This window comes from Chrysemys picta, chromosome 10, assembly GCF_011386835.1.
Source record: "Chrysemys picta bellii isolate R12L10 chromosome 10, ASM1138683v2, whole genome shotgun sequence".
NCBI lineage: Eukaryota > Metazoa > Chordata > Testudines > Emydidae > Chrysemys > Chrysemys picta.
In genome coordinates this window covers 49,061,025-49,084,530 of record NC_088800.1, presented here as the reverse complement: position 1 = coordinate 49,084,530, position 23,506 = coordinate 49,061,025, and the positions used below count along the sequence as shown (strand labels likewise).

The 23,506-nt window shown below is 42.9% G+C and overlaps 1 protein-coding gene across 2 annotated transcripts in view; it reads left to right on the top strand.

Annotated features, from left to right (window-relative positions):
• JPT2 (Jupiter microtubule associated homolog 2) overlaps nt 1-22,917 on the top strand; it is a 32,080-nt gene extending 9,163 nt beyond the window's left edge. For both annotated transcript variants that reach the window (XM_005294389.5, XM_024110547.3), the window contains exons 2-5: nt 8,777-8,925; nt 10,301-10,443; nt 18,381-18,429; nt 20,401-22,917. In XM_005294389.5, the coding sequence (XP_005294446.1) occupies nt 8,777-8,925; nt 10,301-10,443; nt 18,381-18,429; nt 20,401-20,573 (514 nt within the window). In that variant the 3' untranslated portion in view covers nt 20,574-22,917. The remainder of the gene's footprint in view (nt 1-8,776; nt 8,926-10,300; nt 10,444-18,380; nt 18,430-20,400) is intronic.
• Nucleotides 22,918-23,506: the final 589 nt, after the last annotated feature.

Below are 23,506 nucleotides of genomic sequence, written 5' to 3'. Positions count from 1 at the left end.
AGCATCACAAATAACCAGTAGCTGTTCTGTAGATGGTTTTGGTCAACCGAAAAAAGATTTATGGGACAAAAACTTATACCTGGCTCTTTTTTTAAAAAAAATTAGTTTGACAAAGCCTCAATTTAACTTGAAAATTTGTGCTTAGTGCCATTTTAGTTTATAATTAAACTTCAGCCACTGACTTCAGTGTCCCTATGGATAAGATACCTTATCTAAATTTTACCAACTGCTGTAGGCAAAGAATAAAGTATTAAAAATATCTTTATTCAGAACAGTGGTGCTGTTGGGTGCTCAGCACTTTGAAAAACAGGTTAGTTTGTTTAGGTACCTAATGTATGGACTTAAAAATGGGTGCCTGAAGTTAGACTCTTAAAAGTCTTGGCCTGGGTCTTCTCCTTTTGAACCACTTCATCCAGAAGATGTCCAGTGCCATTCCAAACCCTAAAGTATTTCAGCTTTCTTGATTTGTGGCTCCTCAATATATCAAAAGGTGGTGTGTGATGCAGAGAGAGCAAAGCTGATTACCTTAGTGTTCTGAGGTTTCTGGTTGCTTTCTAGCAGAGGAGGCTAACAAGGCCCTGGACCTAATCTCTTGACATAGATAAGCATTTTAAGGCCCTGGAAACACTTAAATTGTAAGCGCTTTGGGACAGGGCCCATCTTTGTTCTGTTTATACAGCACCTAGCACAACAGGTTCTTGGCCCATGACTGGGGCTTCTAAGTGTTAACAGGAATTCAGGTATTAAATACACAAGCAGTCATGTTGATCTCAAATAATAAGTGTGTATAAATGTGTATAGGATCAGAGCTGAAGATTTCTTTTTTTAATAAGAAACCCTGTGTAAAATCTGAAATTCTAACAATGAGGAAACTCTTGCCTCTGTCAGTGATTGTATTAATCATCTGGTTTCTAATTTTAAGACTACAACATTAGAAGAAAGGGAAAAGTAGCAACAGCTAACCATTTCTTTAAAACAGACTTTACTTAAATCATTTTAGCCATCCTGGAGACATCAAAGCATCCATGTGTAGCTAAACAAAGTTCAGAAGTAGGACATTAGCCTCTAATTACACACTGCAGGTTATATAAAGAAATAGCAAGTTAATTCATATCAAAAGCTAGAACACTGCGCTATAAACTCTGGTGGAATTGCAGTTTGCCTGAGAATAAACTTACCTCTGGGGGGTGGGGGGCAGTTTGAACAGTTAAATTGTAGCAGGTGACTTTTAGTGTGGTGTAGCCAAACTAAGACTCCATTGGGACAACATTCTTTAAATGGGATAGAACTAAATGCTGCCTCATTCTGGAAAAGCACTGTTCTGTTCATCCAGTCACCACGGAAACTAAGGAGAATTGATGGTGCACAGGGAGTATAGGGTGTTAGAATATAGATATTCAGGTCTGCCTGTACTTTAAGAACTTAAGTGTATTTGTATCACTTAGCTAGTTATAGAGGTATAAAACAAAGAATCAGAATCACAAGTGTGCCTGTCTATGGGCCTTCTCTCACTGGGATAGTCTGAGGCCTTGTTCTTAGGCTAAGGCCTTTGGCTAAGCAGCAGGGGCAGCCATAAGCTGGGAAGCGTAGTCACATCCTCACATTTCAATCCGGTCACATTGAAATAAGGTGGTATTGGGCTGTTAAGAAGACGATCCTGTCTTGATGGCGCTCATCACCACCAGATAAAGAAACAGATCTTAAGATGGTTAAAGAAAACTTAAGTGATTTCTTGCCAGACAGGATGCTATCAAACTATCAATGATTGTGGTTGTGAAACCCTCATTTCTGTATTGTTTTATCTTTAGGGCCCTCACTTTTCTATTGTTAATCTGTCTGGTTCTCTAATTGTTTCTGTCTGCTGTATAATTAACTTTGCTAGGTGTAAGTTAATTAGGATAGTGGGATATAATTGGTTAGAGAATTATGTTACAATATGTTAGGATTGGTTAGTTCAATTTCAGTAAAATTGGTTAAAGTATAGCTGAGAATATTACTATATAAACTGGAGTCAAACAGGAAGTGGGTGGGAAAATTGGAATCATAGAAGATTAGGGTTGGAAAAGACCTCAGGAGGTCATCTAGTCCAACCCCTTGCTCAAAGCAGGACCAACACCAACTAAATCATCCCAGCCAGGGCTTTGTCAAGCCGAGCCTTAAAAACCTCTAAGGATGGAGATTCCACCACCTCCCTAGGTAACCCATTCCAGTGCTTCACCACCCTCCTAGTGAAATAGTGTTTCCTAATATCCAGCCTAGATCTCCCCCACTGCAACCTGAGACCATTGCTTCTAGGTTCACCGGGGGAAGGAGACCAAAGCCCTAAGGTAAGTGGGGAAGTGGGACACCAGGAGGAAGCATGAGCAGGAGAGTGCAAGAGACTCCTGCCTCATATGGAGAAAGCAGAATGATCAGCAAGTTATCTTAAGTGCCTATACACAAATGCAAGAAGCCTGGGAAACAAACAGGGAGAACTGGAAGTCCTGGCACAATCAAGGAATTATGATGTGATTGGAATAACAGAGACTTGGTGGGATAACTCACATGGCTGGAGTACTGTCATGGATGGGTATAAACTGTTCAGGAAGGAGAGGCAAGGCAGAAAAGGTTGGGGGAGTTGCATTGTATGTAAAAGAGCAGTATGACTGCTTAGAGCTCCAGTATGAAACTGCAGAAAAACCTGAGTCTCTGGATGAAGTTTAGAAGTGTGAGCAACAAGGCTGATGTCATGGTGGGAGTCTGCTATAGACCAGCAGGATGAGGTGGACGAGGCTTTCTTGAGGCAACTAATAGAAGTTACTAGATCACAGGCCCTGGTTCTCGTGGGGGACTTAAATCACCCCGATATCTGCTGAGCGAGCAATACAGCGGTGCACAGACAATCCAGGAAGATTTTGAAAAGTGTAGAGGACAATTTCCTTGTGCAAGTGCTGGAGAAACCAACTACAGGCAGAGCTATTCTTGACCTGCTGCTCACAAACAGGGAAGAATTAATAGGGAAATCAAAAATGGATGGGAACCTGGGAGGCAGTAACCATGAGATGGTTGAGTTTAGGATCCTGACACAAGGAAAAAAGGAGAGCAGCAGAATAGGGTCCCTGGACTTCAGAAAAGCAGACTTTGACTCCCTCAGGGAACTGATGGGCAGGATCCCCTGGGGGAATAACATGAGGGGCAAAGGAGTCCAGGAAAGCTGGCTGTATTTTAAAGAATCCTTATTGAAGTTGCAGGAACAAACCATCCCAATGTGTAGAAAGAATAGTAAATATGGCAGGCGACCAGCTTGGCATAAGTGAGATCCTTGCTGATCTTAAACACAAAAAAGAAGCTTACAAGACGTGGAAGATTGGGGACCAGGGAGGAGTATAAAAATATTGCTCAGGCATACAGGAGTGAAATCAGGAAGGCCAAATCACACTTAGAGTTGCAGCTAGCAAGGGATGTTAAGAGTAACAAGAAGGGTTTCTTCAGGTATGTTAGCAACAAGAAGATGATCAAGGAAAGTGTGGGGCCCCTTACTGAATGGGGGAGGCAACCTAGTTGCAGAGGACGTGGAAAAAGCTAATGTACTCAATGCTTTTTTGCTTCTGTCTTCACGAACAAGGTCAGCTCCCAGACTACTGCACTGGGCAGCACAGTATGGGGAGGAGGTGACCAGCCCTGTGTGGACAAAAGTGGTTCGGGACTATTTAGAAAAGCTGGATGAGCACAAGTCCATGGGGACGGATGCACTGCATCCAAGGATGCTAAAGGAGTTGGCGGATGTGATTGCAGAGCCATTGGCTGTTATTTTTAAAAACCCATGGCGAACTGGGAAGGTCCCGGATGACTGGAAAAAGGCTTATGTAGTGCCCATCTTTAAAAAAGGGAAGGAGGAGGATCCTGGAAACTACAGGCCAGTCAGCCTCATCTCAGTCTCTGGAAAAATCATGGAGCAGGTCCTCAAGGAATCAATTTTGAAGCACTTAGAGGAGAGGAAAGTGATAAGGAACGGTCAGCATGGATTCACCAAGGGCAAGTCATGCCTGACCAACCTAATTGCCTTCTATGATGAGATAACTGGCTCTGTGGATGAGGGGAAAGCGCAGTGGATGTGTTATTCCTTGGCTTTAACAAAGCTTTTGATACGGTCTCCCACAGTATTCTTGTCAGCAAGTTAAAGTAGTATGGGCTGGATGAATGGACTGTAAGGTAGATAGAATCTGGCTAGATCATTGGGCTCAACAGGTAGCAATCAATGGCTCCATGTCTAGTTGGCAGCAGAGTGCCCCAAGGGTCAGTCCTGGGGCCGGTTTTGTTCAATATCTTCATTAATGATCTGGAGGATGGCGTGGATTGCACCCTCAGCAAGTTTGCAGATGACACTAAACTGGGAGGAGTGGTAGATATGCTGGAGTGTAGGGGTAGGATACAGAGGAACCTAGCCAAATTAGAGGATAGGGTCAAAAGAAATCTGATGAGGTTCAGCAAGGACAAGTGCAAAGTCCTGCACTTAGGACGGAAGAATCCCATGCACTGCTACAGACTAGGGACCAAGTGGCTAGGCAGCAGTTCTGCAGAAAAGGACCTAGGGATTACAGTGGACAAGAAGCTGGATATGAGTTTTGTTGCCAAGAAGGCTAACTGCATTTTGGGCTGTATTCATAGATTCATAGATTATAGGACTGGAAGGGACCTCGAGAGGTCATCGAGTCCAGTCCCCTGCCCGCATGGCAGGACCAAATACTGTCTAGACCATCCCTGATAGACATTTATCTAACCTACTCTTAAATATCTCCAGAGACGGAGATTCCACAACCTCCCTAGGCAATTTGTTCCAGTGTTTAACCACCCTGACAGTTAGGAACTTTTTCCTAATGTCCAACCTAGACCTCCCTTGCTGCAGTTTAAACCCATTGTTTCTGGTTCTATCCTTAGAGGCTAAGGTGAACAAGTTCTCTCCCTCCTCCTTATGACACCCTTTTAGATACCTGAAAACTGCTATCATGTCCCCTCTCAGTCTTCTCTTCTCCAAACTAAACAAACCCAGTTCTTTCAGCCTTCCTTCATAGGTCATGTTCTCAAGACCTTTAATCATTCTTGTTGCTCTTCTTTGGACCCTTTCCAATTTCTCCACATCTTTTTTAAAATGCGGCGCCCAGAACTGGACACAATACTCCAGCTGAGGCCTAACCAGAGCAGAGTAGAGCGGAAGAATGACTTCTCGTGTCTTGCTCACAACACACCTGTTAATGCATCCCAGAATCATGTTTGCTTTTTTTGCAACAGCATCACACTGTTGACTCATATTTAGCTTGTGGTCCACTATAACCCCTAGATCCCTTTCTGCCGTACTCCTTCCTAGACAGTCTTTTCCCATTCTGTATGTGTGAAATTGATTTTTCCTTCCTAAGTGGAGCACTTTGCATTTGTCTTTGTTAAACTTCATCCTGTTTAACTCAGACCATTTCTCCAATTTGTCCAGATCATTTTGAATTATGACCCTGTCCTCCAAAGTAGTTGCAATCCCTCCCAGTTTGGTATCATCCGCAAACTTAATAAGCGTACTTTCTATGCCAATATCTAAGTCGTTGATGAAGATATTGAACAGAGCCGGTCCCAAAACAGACCCCTGCGGAACCCCACTCGTTACGCCTTTCCAGCAGGATTGGGAACCATTAATAACAACTCTCTGAGTACGGTTATCCAGCCAGTTATGCACCCACCTTATAGTAGCCCCATCTAATTTGTATTTGCCTAGTTTATCGATAAGAATATCATGCGAGACCGTATCAAATGCCTTACTAAAGTCTAGGTATACCACATCCACCGCTTCACCCTTATCCACAAGGCTCGTTATCCTATCAAATAAAGCTATCAGATTGGTTTGACATGATTTGTTCTTCACAAATCCATGCTGGCTGTTCCCTATCACCTTACCACCTTCCAAGTGTTTGCAGATGATTTCCTTAATTACTTGCTCCATTATCTTCCCTGGCACAGAAGTTAAACTAACTGGTCTGTATTTACCTGGGTTGTTTTTATTTCCCTTTTTATAGATGGGCACTATATTTGCCCTTTTCCAGTCTTCTGGAATCTCTCCCGTCTCCCATGACTTTCCAAAGATAATAGCTAGAGGCTCAGATACCTCCTCTATTAGCTCCTTGAGTATTCTAGGATGCATTTCATCAGGCCCGGGTGACTTGCAGGCATCTAACTTTTCTAAGTGATTTTTAACTTGTTCTTTTTTTATTTTATCTGCTAAACCTACCCCCTTCCCATTAGCATTCACTATGTTAGGCATTCCTTCAGACTTCTCGGTGAAGACCGAAACAAAGAAGTCATTAAGCATCTCTGCCATTTCCAAGTTTCCTGTTACTGTTTCTCCCTCTTCACTAAGCAGTGGGCCTACCCTGTCTTTGGTCTTCCTCTTGCTTCTAATGTATTGATAAAAAGTCTTCTTGTTTCCTTTTATTCCCGTAGCTAGTTTGAGCTCATTTTGTGCCTTTGCCTTTCTAATCTTGCCCCTGCATTCCTGTGTTGTTTGCCTATATTCATCCTTTGTAATCTGTCCTAGTTTCCATTTTTTTATATGACTCCTTTTTATTTTTTAGATCATGCAAGATCTCGTGGTTAAGCCAAGGTGGTCTTTTGCCACATTTTCTATCTTTCCTAACCAGCGGAATAGCTTGCTTTTGGGCCCTTAATAGTGTCCCTTTGAAAAACTGCCAACTCTCCTCAGTTGTTTTTCCCCTCAGTCTTGATTCCCATGGGACCTTACCTATCAGCTCTCTGAGCTTCCCAAAATCTGCCTTCCTGAAATCCATTGTCTCTATTTTGCTGTTCTCCCTTCTACCCTTCCTTAGAATTGCAAACTCTATGATTTCATGATCACTTTCACCCAGGCTGCCTTCTACATTCACATTCTCAACGAGTATAAGTAGGAGCATTGCATCAGATCGAGGGATGTGATCATTCCCCTCTATTCGGCATTGGTGAAGCCTCATCTGGAGTACTGCATCCAGTTTTGGTCCCCCCACTACAGAAGGGATGAGGACAAATTGGAGAGAGTCCAGGGGAGGACAACAAAAATGATCAGGGGGCTGGAGCACATGACTTACGAGGAGAGGCTGAGTGAACTGGGCTTGTTTAGTCTGCAGAAGAGAAGAGTGGGGGGGGGGGGATTTGATAGCAGCCTTCAACTACCAGAAGGGGGGTTCCAAAGAGGATGGAGCTCAGCTGTTCTTAGTGGCAGCAGATAATAGAATAAGAATCATAGAATATCAGGACTCCCTCCAATTTGTCTACATCCTTTCTGTAGTGGGGGCCCCAAAACTGGATGCAATATTCCAGATATGGCCTCACCAGAATAATCATAGAGGGGGAATAATCATTTCCCTTGATCTGCTGGCAATGCTCTTACTAATGCAGGAATCGTGGTACTCCCACATCTTGAATATTGCATACAGATGTGGTCTCCTCATCTCAAAAAAGATATACTGGCATTAGAAAAAGTTCAGAAAAGGGCAACTAAAATTATTAGGGATTTGGAACGGGTCCCATATGTGGAGAGATTAAAGAGGCTAAGACTTTTCAGCTTGGAAAAGAGGAGACTAAGGGGGGATATGATAAAATCATGAGTGGTGGAGAAAGTGAATAAGAAAAAGTTATTTACTTGTTCCCATAATATAAGAACTAGGGGCCACCAAATAAAATTAATGGGCAGCACGGTTAAAACAAATAAAAGGAAGTTCTTCTTCACACAACGCACAATCAACTTGTGGAACTCCTTGCCTGAGGAAGTTGTGAAGGCTAGGACTATAGCAGGGTTTAAGAGAACTAGATCAATTCATGGAGGTTAAGTCCATTAATGGCTGTTAGCCAGGATGGGTAAGGAATGGTGTCCCTAGCCTCTGTTTGTCAGAGGGTGGAGATGGATGGCAGGAGAGAAATCACTTGATCATTACCTGTTAGGTTCACTCCCTCTGGGGCACCTGGCATTGGCCACTGTCGGTAGACAGGATACTGGGCTGGATGGACCTTTGGTCTGACCCAGTATAGTTCTTATGCTTGCTAGAAATTGACCCCAATAAACATCGCATTGTCTGTCTGTACTTTGGACTTCTGGTCTTTTGCTGCTTGCTGTCTGTGTAACAAGAACCAGGGAAGTGGGAGGGTAAAGGGAAAGCCCTCTAACATAGGGCTGACTCTAATCTTGCTTTAGCAAGTATATCGGTCTTCCTTCATTTGCTTACTATCTCTAAGTTTGCTTTGCTCAAGTGGAAACTACAGATAAATCTACACTTTTATACAAGAAAATGTCAAGCCAAAGGAAATGTTGCTGTGTATTAACATGAGGGTTATGTCCAAGTTCTGGAATGTAACCCTTCAGGCCAGAATTATTACCGTAGTATAAGGTCACAAAGGGATTATATTTAGGCCAGAGCTAGTATCTGTATCAAACTGTCAAACTAATTACTAGAATAACATTCTGAATATTTAATATTCTGGAAGAGGCAGATATGGCACCCCACTACTGCTCAATGTTGACTTAAAAATGTTTGTTATAGTTTTTGGTCCTTGACAACCAGACAAGTACGTGAATTTTAATGAGACCTGCACACAGTATTCCTAACTCTGGTCTGCTAATCCCAAATTATGTAGTATTAAAAAATTGAGCACTTTAACCAAATTTAATCTTAACTTTGGGGATGGGGAGGAATGTGGCAAACATGCTGAATGCAGTAGACTTCAAATAAGTTGGCATCTGTCAGTAACTGTTAATGTTCTGCAACAGAGTATTGAAACCCCCTGGAGGAGGCTCTAGTAATCTGTTTGGGAGCACAGGAGAAGTTTCCTCTTCCAGCAGACCACACAGAATGGCATCTAGCATCTTTGGAGCAGCTGAGGAACCGCAGAACTTTCCAAAAAGAACATACCCTCCAGGTGAGAACACCAATTTCTTTAGGGAAACCACTGAGAAGAGGTATATCTGATTCTGGGTTGGAAGATATATTTGGTTCTTGTACAATGTTCATGTTCCAGCTCAGTATCCTGGAGCAATGTAGCAGGTAAATATCAATGCAACAGCAATTTTTGCTGTCCCTGTAAACTATACACTGCTGCTAGCTGATTGAGCTTGCGCACTAAACCCAATCAGGGAACATTCAATCATGAGTGCTGAGTTTAGCTCTAAACTGAATTTTGTGCTGTAAAATAGAGTACTTTTTCTCCTGGTGAGCCATCAGGCTGACTTTAATGATTTCCCCAATACTTATATTTAATAATCTACCCGCTAGGCTTAAAGGACTTAAAACATTGAACAAAGCTAATGTCGGATAAGAGTTTTGGTAGCCTTTTTTCTGCCTGTAGGCAGCAATGAGACTACTCTGCCCACTTATAAGAACCTTGAAATAGCTATTTTTAAGCTTGAAATAGAACTGATATTGCACTGTGTAAATGTACACAAGGGTGATGTTTCTGCTTGCATATTTAGTGTGAGCTTTCGTTACATGGATAGTTTTAGTGGTGATAAGCTTGCCAGCAGTGAAATATGGGGCATTAGGTAAATAGTTACCATTAGTCCAATATGACAGCTATTGACTATACAAACCACTGATGAAAACTTACTGTTTGAAGTGAAATTACTGTACAGAATTGAACAAAGCATGAATTAGAATGGCATGTAAAGTTAGATTGCTACATTGGACTTTACTAGAAGTTCTTGGTTTAAAAAAAAAAATATTTTTTTTTTTAAACCATAGGCAACTTTCTAGCCCTGCCTGTTTGCAGCCATTGAGATGCAAGTGCTCGAGACTATACAGTAACTACTGTATGATGTCTAAGTCTGTGTCTGCATTGGCAGAACTCGGGCCTGTAGTTTTTTGGCCTAAGCTATAGCATAGGTATGATACCACCAGGTTGCCCAATCCTACTAGAGAATTGGAGATCTCTTTCCTAATGTAGCCACCATGTAGTGTTGGGGAGGTGGGCAGGGGGGAGAGAGACACTTGGAGGATCCATTCCAGAGACTTTTCCAGCTGAAATGGTGACATACACAAAGAAACTACGTCAGCTCTAACAGATGTAAATCCAAGATTTTTCTGAATTCTGGTGACAAAAGTCTTAAGTATTTTCAGGTAAGCAAAATTCTAGGATTTCTGGACTTAAGGTACAGATTCAGTTAGTGATACCGAAAACCTCAAACTTGGATATTTGACTGTTTTTAATCCCATCTTAGTTAACGTTTTAAAGAAAGTTATAAGGGAAGAATGCAAAACAGTTAAAACCCTTTTCCAAGTAACTGTTAATTACCTTGCAGGGGGGAAAGGAAGTGGTATCTTTGAGGATCCTAGCCCTGTCCAGTCTCGTCAACGCATGAATCCGCCTGGTGGGAAGACAAGTGATATCTTTGGGTCTCCAGTACCTGCCAGCCCTGTTCGAGCACACCCAAACAAACCCAAGGTATTTGTACTGCTGTGGCTGTGAAAATGGTTTAAAAAAAATTGCTAAGAGGGCTTGCTATAATCTGGTAGAGTTAATGTTCTGAACAAGGCTCCTATGTACTATGTGGCATGTTAATCCTACATTATGCCTCAGGAAACCCCAAATTAGTCAGCACTGCCTCCACAACCCTCTTCTAGTCAAGGACCCCTTGTTACTTTTGATAGTAAACTCACTTATGCTGCATCAGTTCTCAGTGTGTTGCAGATTTTTGTACGTAAAAATATACAGTTGCACTGTGGAGGTATGAGGGGGAAGCCGAAAGCTTTTGCAGTTGGATACAGGAGAACTGGTGCTTCTGTCATCCAGATAAGGTGTAGGAGGCTGTCTTCTGACAACCAGGAGGCATTTCAGGCTTTTTGAATTGGAAGGGGATGGATCTCCTTGCTGCTTTTTCAAGGGGGGTGCTGACTTCAAATTTGGGAGGTGCTGAATTCCTTACTATTCACCTTCACAAGGCTTGACATAAACTAGCTGCCTTCTGCATCCCATCTCAATATAAACAACAACATTCACTTGACTTTCTATTAAAATGATCAGCAATGAAATAGCTAATTTTAATGTCAGCCTTACCCTCCATTAAGCTTTAGTCCCAACACCCCCTTATTTCACACTATCTGCAGATTCAAACACATGTCAATATATTGGTTTATATTTTCATTTTTGAGGTTCTCAACAACAATGGTCAGAGACTTGTTTTTGTGTACAGAAGCTTAGATTCTGGTGCACAGTTGTGGCAGTCATAGGACTACTATGTGGCAATTTACTTGGCTGTATAATCACATTAGATACAAGGTCATAACTATGAGCAAACATTCTTCTGGGGGGAAGCAAGAATGTAAATATTTGCCACTTATGTACCATGTTCTTGCATAGTAGATTGGCTCCTGCATCTTGGCTGGTTAACTCTTTTTCCTTAAGTTGAAACTGCACCACTGAGTGAGTCAGCCATCATACTGGCAAAGTTCTTGACAAGTGGAGAGTCTTGGAAACATACTATCTATTAAGCAGTAGTGTTAATGGAATCTGTGCTCCACTAAAATTTCTGCTGAAGAGAAACTGATGGTGGTAGCTTTATTGCTTCTAAAGTTCTAGTTGACCAATGTTACTAGAATCTAATTTAAGAACATAGAACTAAACTTGAGGCAGGAGTCAGAAGTAATATTCTTTGTCCCAACCTCTTATGCAGTCCTGCCAGTATTGACTCCAAGGGATTCTGGGATTTGGGTCATAGGAAGAAACTGAGAATTTTGAGGGCTGAGTGTATGCCTGCTCAGGGGTCTGGTGTTACTTTAGAGGAGGTGTGTTTTGCTTTTCTTCCTACCCTCTGCATTGGATAGCTCTGGGGTAGCACTGCTGTGAAGTTGGCTCCACTCTCTAGAAACACAATTTCACCCAGCCCTGGAACTTAGCGCTGGATGTGGGGAGGGCTGCATGGACCATTGTAATTTGGGATAGAGCAGGGATGCCGTGGGAGCAGCAAGGGGAGGGGGATGAAATCATTCTGTTGGGTTTTAGGTAGAATTCTAGTCAGTTGCTCACCCTCAGAGCATGTAGCCCAGTATGTGTGTCCTCTTGCAACCTACTTTAAGCTCACACCTCAACGATTGAGAAATGCTTGAGTACTCGCTTCAGAGAATTTACACTGTTGGGTAATGTGATCCTGTCTTTAAAGAGGGGGTTAAAAGTAAAAAATCTTTTTAATGTCATTTTCATGCCAGCCCTTTCTGCTGGGGGTGAAACTATCATAGAAACGGTGGAACCATAACGATTTGTTGTACTAGGCACTTTAATGAATTGTATTGACTTGACTACAGCAGTCTTGGTGTGAGGAGATCCTTTGAAGCCATGCTTGGTCATCACAGCTGATTCCTAAATCTGAAAATGGGTCAGGGAGGGTGGGTGAAAACTGTCCTTAAGCTCATCTGACGCAGTAATTCAAACTACTCTGGATACTTCACTGAGCATGCGTTTATTGCTGAGACACCCACTGGAGCACTGAAGAGCTTGCTGTTCTGGGTCTGAACACTTCCTGCTATTTTTCGGTGCCAGTGGGTACTTGTAGAAAGAGTCTTGCAAAATAATAGTCTAGAATGGATATAGATCCAAGGGTAGAAAGTCTTAAGGATCTAATGGACTATTGTTGTATCTTGCTTCTGTGAGTTGTCTTGGTACGACATACAGGAGGTCAAGTAAGGTGTCTATGGAAAGGTTGTAATTTGCTAGTTATGATTATGCTGTCTGTATCATTTTTATATTTGAAATTATGAATATTGGCTATGTACTTGTATCTCAATGTTTGATTCTAAGTAACATCAGTGAAGCATTGGGTCAGCTTCTTGAGAATGGGCAATTACTCAGAATAGTCCTATCAGGAAACACTTAACTGACAATGGACTTTGGGAGACGCCAATCCACATCTGAGCTTTCCTGGGAACGTTCAAACTAACATGTAAACAATGGAGTCGGCCTGCAAAAAGCTGAATCATTCATGGACATGTGACTTGCCCAGGTGGCTACAAACTCCATCTTGTTGCTGTGATTTTGCACAGAAGAACAAAAGGGAGAGAATATAAAAGGCCCTGAAAGCCTCTCCATTTTGTCTTCAGCTGGCTCAAGAGATGGCCTCTCCACTCCAAAGAGATGCCTTAAAGAAACTGGAACAAAGGACAGTAACTACAGGTGTATGAGTGATTGCTGGACCCAAGCCATAAACTACAACGTTGGCCTGAAAAGGATTGGGCTCAGACTAGGAAGGAGTCCAGTCTGTGAAAGAAGCTTATTGGAACATCTCAGAGTACTGTATTCAGTTTCTTAATGTATTAGGCTTAGACTTGTGTGTTTAATTTGGCTTGGTAACAGACAGAACAAAGTAAGTTATTACTTGAAACCACTTAAATCCTACTTTTTATACTTAATAAAATCACTTTTGTTAATTACTTACTCTGTTAATTAATAAATACCTGGGGGAGCAAACAGCTGTGCATATCTCTATTAGTGTTATAGAGGGCGGAGAATGTGAGTTTACCCTCTATAAAGCTTTATACAGAGTAAAGCAGATTTATTTGGGGTTTGGATCCCATTGGGAGCTGCGTGCTGGAGACAGGAGCACTTCTTAAGCTGTTTTGAGTTAAGTCTGCAGCTTTGGGGGTGTGATTCAGACCCTGGGTCTGTGTTGCAGCAGGCTTGCATGTCTGGCTCAACAAGGCAGAGTTCTAAAGGCCCAAACTGGCAGAGAAAACAGGCTCAGAGGTAGTCTCAGCACATCAGGTGACAGTCAAAAGGGGGTCTCTGTGACCAAACCTGTCACAGTGGCATAGTCGGCAGGATTTGTGCACAGCTGATTGCTGTGAGACACTGGTAGCGATTTTAAGTGAGTTTTAAGTGTGGTGGCCGGAGAACAGACGAAGTGGCTACTGGTTTGTTATCTTTTTGTTTATTTTGGGTGAGGGAAATAAGCTCAAGAAAACAGGAAAATGACTACCAGTGAGGCAGCTACAAAACTAGAGCTGGCCAGACTGGAAGCGGAAGAAAAGCCAAAGGACCGTGAGTTTCAAATGTGGCAGGCAGAAATGAGGCTCAAAGAAGCAGCTGCAGCCAGGGAAACCACGGAGACCCAGAAACAGGCTCAAATTGAGCTGCCCTGGAGTTAAAAAACCAGAGAAATACAGGCCCAAATTGAGACCCAGAAGCATGAACTGGCTGTAATGTAGTGGAAGAGACAGAACCCTTAAGCAGCTGGCTCCACTTCCCCAAAAATCCATAAATGGGAGCGGTTATGTCGGCAGTATGATGAATCCAGTGATCTTGCTGAATATTTCATCACCTTTAAGAGACTGTGCACCCTCCATGTGATTTCTGAAGATCAAAAAATGACCACTGTGGTTGCAAAATTGACTAGCTCTGGACGTATTCAATAAGATGCCTATTGATGATGCTTCAAACTATGGTAAATTTAAGGAACTGGTTTTGAAATAGTTTCAGATTACACTTGAAACCTACAGGGTTAAATTCCAGAGTCTTAAGAGGAGATCTGGATTAAGTAATGTGGCTTGTGTAAATAAAATGAGAGATTTGTTGGACAAGTAGGTGGGGGGGGGGGAAAGGCATTAAATGTTTTGAAGAAATGTGTGATTTAAATACTCAGGAACAGTTCCTGAATATGTGCGGTGATGATGTAAAACAGTATTTGTGGGACAGAAAGGTGAATGCAGTGGGGGAATTAGCTGAGTTTGAAGACTCTTACGAGCAGTCACAAGCTGCAATTAAACAGAAGCCACTGGCAGAGGGCTACAGGATTGGTGGAAAGCAGAATCACCATTTTACCCCTGGGGAAAAAGGAGGCTGGGTGTTCACCTCCCTGTTATTCGTCCCAAATCTCCTGTACAAGCAGAGGAGCCCAAAAGGTGCTATCGTGGTAAGTCCACTGAACATCTGAGGAATAAACGTCTGAAGCTGCTGCCTCTCAGAGCACAGGGGTATCCCAGGCTGCTGCCTCTTTCCACACAGGAGTTGTAAAGGTTGCTTCTACACAAACAAGCAGTGAGCATATGCATGCTGTTAAACTTAATGGCAAAGTGCTCCAAGGATGGAGAGTGCAGAAATTTCTGTGGTCAGAAGGTACCTGATCCAGGATTTGTTACCAGGGGAAATGGCAGAATTAGAATTGGTGGGAGGTTACAAAGTCCTTGCAACTTTAGCTAAAGTACACATGGAAACTGGTGATTTGCAGGCTGAACTGACTGTTGCAGCAGAGGCACAATTTTGTACCGTTTCTACTGGGAGATGAATTCTTTGTGGCAGAATCTGTCCCAGGGTTTGTTAGCAGCAAGAAGGAATTTTGTGCTGAAAGCCCCAGAGGGGAGGCTAAAGTCACAAATGCTTCTGGGGGAATAGGAGAGTGTCTCTTTAATTCCTCTGTAGCAGTGGAGAATGTAGCTCTGGGATGGTCATAACCAGTTCCTGTCGCCCCGGTGCTCAAGGCTGGTCCCTGTGGGAAGGGCTGGATAAAGCCAGCTCCAGTCCTGTAATCATCTCCTTAGGGGAGAGGGATGTTCCACCTTGTAAAAGGGAGATGTTCCCAGTTGCTGACTGCCGGAAGTTGCAGGTCAGCAGGGGACAGGGCCTGCCCTTCGGTGCAGACACATGTATCCCAGAGATGGAGGTTTGGGTTCTGACAACCGCTGTGGTGGGAAGAGACCCCAAGGACTCTGTAGCTGGAAGCAAGCCCAACCTGAGTGAAAGCGGGGGATTTTGCTGGCCAGTGAAGGGTCTGTCATAGCTGGTAGCTGTGAGCCCACAGCTGGATCAGGGTCACCTTCCCTTCTGGGGGACACAGAAGTGTCAGCCTCAGAGGGGAGCCCAGAGAGGGAAGTCCAGACAGAAGGTGAGGGGGGGACAGGAGGGTCTGCCCACGTTTTGTAGGAAGGTTTTTCACCAGGAGGAGGGTGAAGGATCTGCATCTAAAATGCCAGACCCCTCACCTATGGATCAGGTTTTGAGAGAAGACTGGGTGTTAGATCTCCTGGAGGGGAGAGTCCACCCAGCTGACCTGTTGGGAACAAAGAGGGGATCTTACTAATCCAAAGCACTCCATTAGAGAACGTTGTTCCTGCTACCCTTGTAAAAGATAACATTGTCTCTTCAAGGCTGGGGGAAGAAAAACTTTGCATTTTGGAAGCTTCACAAGGGGGTGGGGTACAACCCAAAGAAATTCCCAAGGGAGGAACAGAGGGTAGGCATGGTCGCAGAGCACCCATTTCCTTGCCAAATCCTCAAACCCATGCCTGAATTGGGAGCCTTCTCCAAAGAGACAGGAGACTCTGTCTAAACCCCTACCATGGTACACACAAGAATTGGGAAATGCAATAGACACTGAACAAGCTAAATTGTGTGAACAGAGCCTGTCTGCCATAGATTTGCTGTTAATCTTGCATCTTTTGCTACTTCATCTAGGGGTCAAGACAAAGGAGTTAATACTAATGGTAAACCCTTTAAAGATGTGTGACATACCTGATTTATGGGGGAAACTTTTGTACATGCTAGGGATGGTGACTAGACAGTCCCATAAGCATGTTGCTTTTCAGCTTATACCTGTAAACAGGCTGGAAGCTTGGCACAGCAGCAAAAGCATAACAGGTCTATGCTGCTGTGTGGAAGGGGAAACTGAGGCACCCCGCCTCATGGCATTGGTGGCTAAATGCCAAGACACCTACCCTTTAACAGATATTGTGATCTGCATTCTGTTAACAATACTACACCCCAACATGTTTTCAGGCACCTGGGGACCAGGGACCCCAAACCTTGCTAGAACACCTGTAAATAACAGCATAGGGTTTAAATGTACTGGGAGAATGTGTGACAAGAGACAAACAGGGATTTTACAAGTACTGCCTATGCCATGGACAGTGTCCAAGTCTCTGGCAGTAAGTTCAGGAGGAGGGTGTGACATTATTGACATGAACTGTGACTGTTATCATTGTTGCAACCAAGGTCCTAGAGTTGCACCAAATCCTGTACAAAGGAGGTCAAGTAAGGTGTCTATGAAAAGGTTGTAATTTGCTAGTTATGGTTATTCTGACTGTATCATTTTTATGTTTGAAGTTATGAATATTGGCTATGTACTTGTATCTCAATGTTTGATTCTAAGTAGCATCAGTGAAGCATTTGGTCAGCTTCTTGAGAATGGGCAATTACTCAGAATAGTCCCATCAGGAAACACTTAACTGACAATGGACTTTGGGAGATGCCAATCCACATCTGAGCTTTCCTGGGAACATTCAAACTAACATGTAAACCATGGCGTCGGCCTGCAAAAAGCTGAATCATTCATGGACATGTGATTTGCCCAGGTGGCTACAAACTCCATCTTGTTGCTGTGATTTTGCACAGAAGAACCAAGGGGTTTCCACCCACGAGAGAGAATATAAAAGGCCCTGGAGGCCTCTCCATTTTGTCGTCAGCTGGCTCAAGAGATGGCCTCTCCACTCCAAACTGATGCCTGAAAGAAACTGGAACAAAGGACAGTAACTGCGGGGGTGTGAGTGATTGCTGGACCCGAGCCATAAACTACAATGTTGGCCTGAAAAGGATTGGGCCCAGACTAGGAAGGAGTCCAGTCTGTGAAAGAAGCTTATTGGAACATCTCCAAGGGTGAGATTTACCTGTATTCAGTTTCTTAATGTATTAGGCTTAGACTTGTGTGTTTGATTTGGCTTGGTAACCGACAGAACAAAGTAAGTTATTACTTGAAACCACTTAAATCCTACTTTTTATACTTAATAAAATCACTTTTTTGTTAATTACTGTGTTAATACCTGGGGGAGCAAACAGCTGTGCATATCTCTCTATCAGGGTTATAGAGGGCGGAGAATTTGAGTTTACCCATTATAAAGCTTTATACAGAGTAAAACGGATTTATTTGGGGTTTGGATCCCATTGGGAGCTGGGTGTCTGGGTGCTGGAGACAGGAGCACTTCTTAAGCTGTTTTGAGTTAAGTCTGCAGCTTTGGGGGTGTGGTTCAGACCCTGCATCTGTGTTGCAGCAGGCTTTCGTGTCTGGCTCAACGAGGCAGGGTTCTGAAGGCCCAAACTGGCAGAGAAAACTGGCTCAGAGGTAGTCTCAGCACATCCGGTGACAGTCCCAAGGGCATCTCTGTGACCAAATCCGTCACAGGGATCACTGTCTCCTTAAAGAACTTGATGCTACAGTTGCTTTCACAATGCCATTGCAGGAGGCTTCATGGAGAGCAAGCTGCAGCATTTGGCTCTTAATGCAGAAATTACATGGTCTTGGTGTAAAGGATCCTTTAGGTCTAAGATTTAAGAAAAGCTTGCAGTGGAGTAGTAGTTGACCTATAGCCTATGAAGCCCTAAAACAGTTCTGATTTTTATTGCAGGATCACATTGTCTTACAAGAGGCAGGAGATGCTTCAAAGGAACTGAAAGGTAAGGCAAGAGAAACCTCTTTCTCTGAGATGCTGTGAAGAGTATTTTGGCCTGTGTATGCAAAGAGGAAGAATAAACCAGACTAATCCTGGTTTTCAGGACAACACAGTCAAGCAAGGTCATGGCTATAGAACTTCAAACTGGGCAGGCAGACTTTCAGTATCAGTTACATGATAGGAAGTGATCCTGAAATAACCATCCAACTTCTTCTATTAAGCTGGGTCACTTTAGGTAGGGTATCGAAAGTGGGCCCTATGCTAGGCTGATATCTAGATACGGGAAGTGTGTTCCTTGATACCTGCCCTCCTAGATGGTCTGTCTGTTTTTTATAGGAGACTATTTTTGTACTTAAGCCCAAGCCCTTAGAATGTGGTGGGCCAACTTGGCCCATCTCATTCTGAAGCAGCAAGGACACACGTTAACTGAACAAATTGAGATGTAACTCCCATTTCTGCAGCTCTCTCAAGCAGTTGAGCTATTCGTGTAATGTATCTGAATCTTGAGCGGAATGATCTCCTTATTTAAGTGGGGGAATGTGCAATTATTTATGATATATAAAATATCGTGGTAAACTGTTCCTCCTTCTCCCGCATTCATAGCTTGTAATTTTGGCCTTCCTTAACTGTAGCTATGGACAGGTTTCAGAGTAGCAGCCGTGTTAGTCTGTATCCGCAAAAAGAAGAACAGGAGTACTTGTGGCACCTTAGAGACTAACAAATTTATTAGCGCATAAGCTTTCGTGGACTACAGCCCACTTCTCCACCAATACTCACCAGCAACCACACATCACTGAACAAAACCACTAACCCAGGAACCTATCCTTGTAACAAACCCCGATGCCAACTCTGTCCACATATCTATTCAAATGACATCATCATAGGACCTAATCACATCAGCCATACCATCAGGGGCTGGTTCACCTGCACATCTACCAATGTGATATATGCCAGCAATGCCCCTCTGCCATGTACATGGGCCAAACCGGACAGTCTCTACGCAAAAGAATTAATGGACACAAATCTGACATCAGGAATCAAAATACTCAAAAACCAGTGGGAGAACACTTTAACCTGCCTGGTCATTCAGTGACAGACCTGCGGGTGGCTATATTACAACAGAAAAACTTCAAAAACAGACTCCAACAAGAGACTGCTGAGCTAGAATTGATATGCAAACTAGACACAATCAACTCCGGTTTGAATAAGGACTGGGAATGGCTGAGCCATTACAAACATTGAATCTATCTCCCCTTGTAAGTATTCTCACACTTCTTAACTGTCTGTACTGGGCTAGCTTGATTATCACTTCAAAAGTGTTTTTTTTCTCTTAATTAATTGGCCTCTCAGAGTTGGTAAGACAACTCCCACCTGTTTATGCTCTCTGTATGTGTGTATATATATCTCCTCAATATATGTTCCATTCTATATGCATCCGAAGAAGTGGGCTGTAGTCCACGAAAGCTTATGCGCTAATAAATTTGTTAGTCTCTAAGGTGCCACAAGTACTCCTGTTCTTCTTTTTGTAGCTATGGAGTAACTGATTTTCCCAGAATACATTATTGCTCCATTACTCTCTGCTAGGTGAGAACATAATGTATGCTGTACTTGTGAGCTCGAAGCTCCTACCTGGCAGGGCATAGCATTTATGGGTTGGCACACTATCAGTAATAAGTGTGTGATATATACTGTAAAATGTTGACAATAATCTTACACAGCACTCTACAGAATAAGTAATGACCTAAGATGTCTAAAGGGGGGAATAAATAATTGGTGAGAACAAGATAGGAGAGTCTTGCAAGAAGTAGGCCTTGAGCAGGAAAAGTGCAGGGGTAGAGAGAGAGAGAGTTCAGAGCCGTGGAAGGATGTGGGGGTTGGAAGGAGGGAAGAATGTACAGACTATTGAAGATGTGTATAAAAGGTAATGTTATTGCACTGCAGTGTAACCATTCTAACCTCCCTTGTCATCACACAGCTACAGAAAACAACAAACCACAGATGGAAGACACAGGCGAGAAGAGAGATCTTGGGAAAGATGAGCCAGGCCCCAAGATAGATGATCATGAACCCAGATTGGGACCAAGGCCACGGTCCCACAACAAAGTCCTCAATCCTCCTGGTGGCAAATCCAGCATTGCATTCTATTAGGAACATTCACTTTCACTAATGGAGTCAGCACAGAAACTTTATCTATGGGTCCTGAGGTTTGTTTTCAGACACTTGTATGGGGACAGATGCTTTAGGCAGGAGGACGGGGACTTTAGTGACTCATCTAATCCAAATGCAGGACATCTTGATGTTCAAGACTTCTGTAAAACATGTTAGTTATGGTACTTATGGAAATAACTGAAGACTCTTATGTGCTAGACAGTGCAGGATTCGGCGGGACAGTAGCTTAGATAGGTGCAAGAGGAGTGACCCTTTGTGGTGGGCAATTTAAAAAAAATACTCTTAAGCTTTCAGCCAGTTAGTAGCTCAGACTCTTGGACCGAAGCATTTCGGTACAGTCAGTATGGTGAAATTCCATCCCAGTGGATGGGGACCTTGGATGCCAGGCCTGGCATCTGTCCAATTGAGCCTAACAGGAACTAATGCTCTCCTAGGCAGTGTATCCTAACCTTAAGAAGCTAAAAATTGATCTACAACCATTTTAATATAAACATGCTCCATTCTAAGTGGTGGTGCTGGGTTCTCAAGAGTTCTACTTGGCCATAAGAAAAGGCTTCCTCCCCAGGTTTATTATGTTAAAACTCTCATTCTTCTGTGGCAGTCTCGCAAGCCATCAAGTTGTGTAAACTTTTGGAGCACTTCAGTAATAGTCTGTGCTGATATTCACTAGACAAAGAGAAAAATTATAGTTTAGTGTACTGTCTCATCCAGGCACTCCTGGAAAGATCTTATTTCACTGATGTCATGCAAGGGTGCCTCCAGCTTTCCTGGTAGGGAGGGCAGTGATTTGGGTACACACAGTTGCATCTATTGAAAGAACTCTGACAAACTACAGTAGTGTATAATTAGATTCTGGAAGCTGTCACAGGAGATCTCTAGTGAGCCAGCTTTAATGTCTCATCACCAACCTCTAAAAGCCCTCATGTACCGATGCGTTAGCTTCTGCAGGGTCCCCCCCCTGCTCTGTCTTGGAGAAATAATGGACTGTTCTGCTTGTATCCTCCAGTAGCTTTGTTTTTTGTTTCTATGCTGATTCTATTAGTGAAACCTCTGTTTTGTTAGCCATGGATTGCCTTTGACTGCCTTAGTTATTCCTTGGTAGTGTGGACAATCCAAGTTGCTCATCCACAAATACTCTTGTAGCTATTTCAAGACTGTTAATCCCTGTTCATCTGCTTGGGACAGTCTAGGGATCACTGCAATAGTCTTCTGGCACAGTGGCTGTTTTGAATTATGTTTGCAAGAATGTGCATTGTTTTCTCTAATTAGGTTTGGGGGGGGGGTTGAAGGAGGGCTCTCAAATTTCAGTTGTTAATTCTAACTGGACTTTCCTCATACATATCAAATACTGATTCTTTGGATAACACTAGGTGCTTAGACTGTTGGCCACCTGTAGTGATTTTTTTTTTTTTTTAACTATCTAACTCATTACATACAGGAGTTCAGGTACACCAAAGACCAAGTGGCCTTATCTACACAATGGCTCCACATACCAGTAGCTCTTCTAGCCTAGGTTCACTGAAAACTATTTCTGTGACAAACTATTCAGAAGAGCTGTCTCTTAGCTAGGTGGTACAACAGCTTAGAGGTCATAATGATTGTTAAAGTGCCCAGCAAAGATGAATGACTGACTGTACCACAGAGACTCGCAGCTGCCTTTTAAGTTATGGAAGTGAAAATCCCTTTTTATAGGGTGGAAGTGGCAGGAATCTTATTGCCTCCTGTGCCTCTTCCACAGGAGGCCTGGCACTCCTGCTGCTGGCTGCCTCTAACTGTATGACGATGATGATCAGGATTGAGGGAGTGATATCCCAATCTGTTTTAGATTCATATTCCCCCATTATAGCAGTTTCCTAGTTGCTATTCCTATTTTGTAAGGGATCTCCTGTCCCCTTCTGCCTTGTTAGTGTTTTACTTTCCTTTCCAGTATGAGCTAGGCTTTTCCAGGGGTTAGCAGGTAGGAAAGGCCAACCAGTCTGCCCTTCTGCCTTCAGCTTTTGTATTGAAGGGTTTATCTGTGGGCAAGTCAGTGAGCTTAGATTCAAAGCTTGATATCTTATAGACTAACAGGAGCTGAAATACTGTTTTAAACAGCAGTTTCCAGCTAAGTCTTAAACTACTATGGACTTCTGTCTGCATGTGTTAGCTAGCATTTCCCTCATTGGCATACACTCTGCTCAGTGTCTCAAGTCTAAGTTTGATAAGGACGCTGTGGTTTTTTTTTCTTTCTTTTCTTCTCCACACAGGGGCAAAAGGGGAATGGAACTTGTATTAATGGTTAAATCATGGACTTCTCAATAAACCACCATATTTTGTTACTTCACTGTGTGTAGCTGGGTACTCCTGTAAATAAGTCACTGTTCTAGTCTATAGCAAACACTTTAGCCTGTGATCAAATTCCATATAACATTTCTTGTGTAATATAATGAGCCTTCTCAAACACCTACTTCCTACCACAGTTAATTTTAAAGGTACTCCATCCTCTGACATGTTGCGGAAGCACTGTAGCCTAGAGCATGCCTGGAATCAGAATCTACACTAGCTTCCCCTGTGATGGATACAAAAATGAAAGTTCAGCAGCTTCCAACAGGCTGTGTTTAGATGCATTTTCTGCTGTTTAAGCCCCTTTCCATAAACTTTGAAACTGTCTGGATTTGCCTTTAATTGCTTTGCTATTGAGCATCTACACTTGTCCCTAGAAATTGATCCATATTTGTGAAAATTCATAGCTGTAAGCCTTTTCCCTATTGAAACAAATGTAAGTGCATAAAACTGTCCTTATATATCTAGCTGCTTTTGTTCTGTAGACTAGATACTCAGGCCTGGTCTACACTACGAGTTTAGGTCGAATTTAGCAGCGTTAATTCGAATTAAGCCTGGACACGTTCACACGACGAAGCCCTTTAAACCGG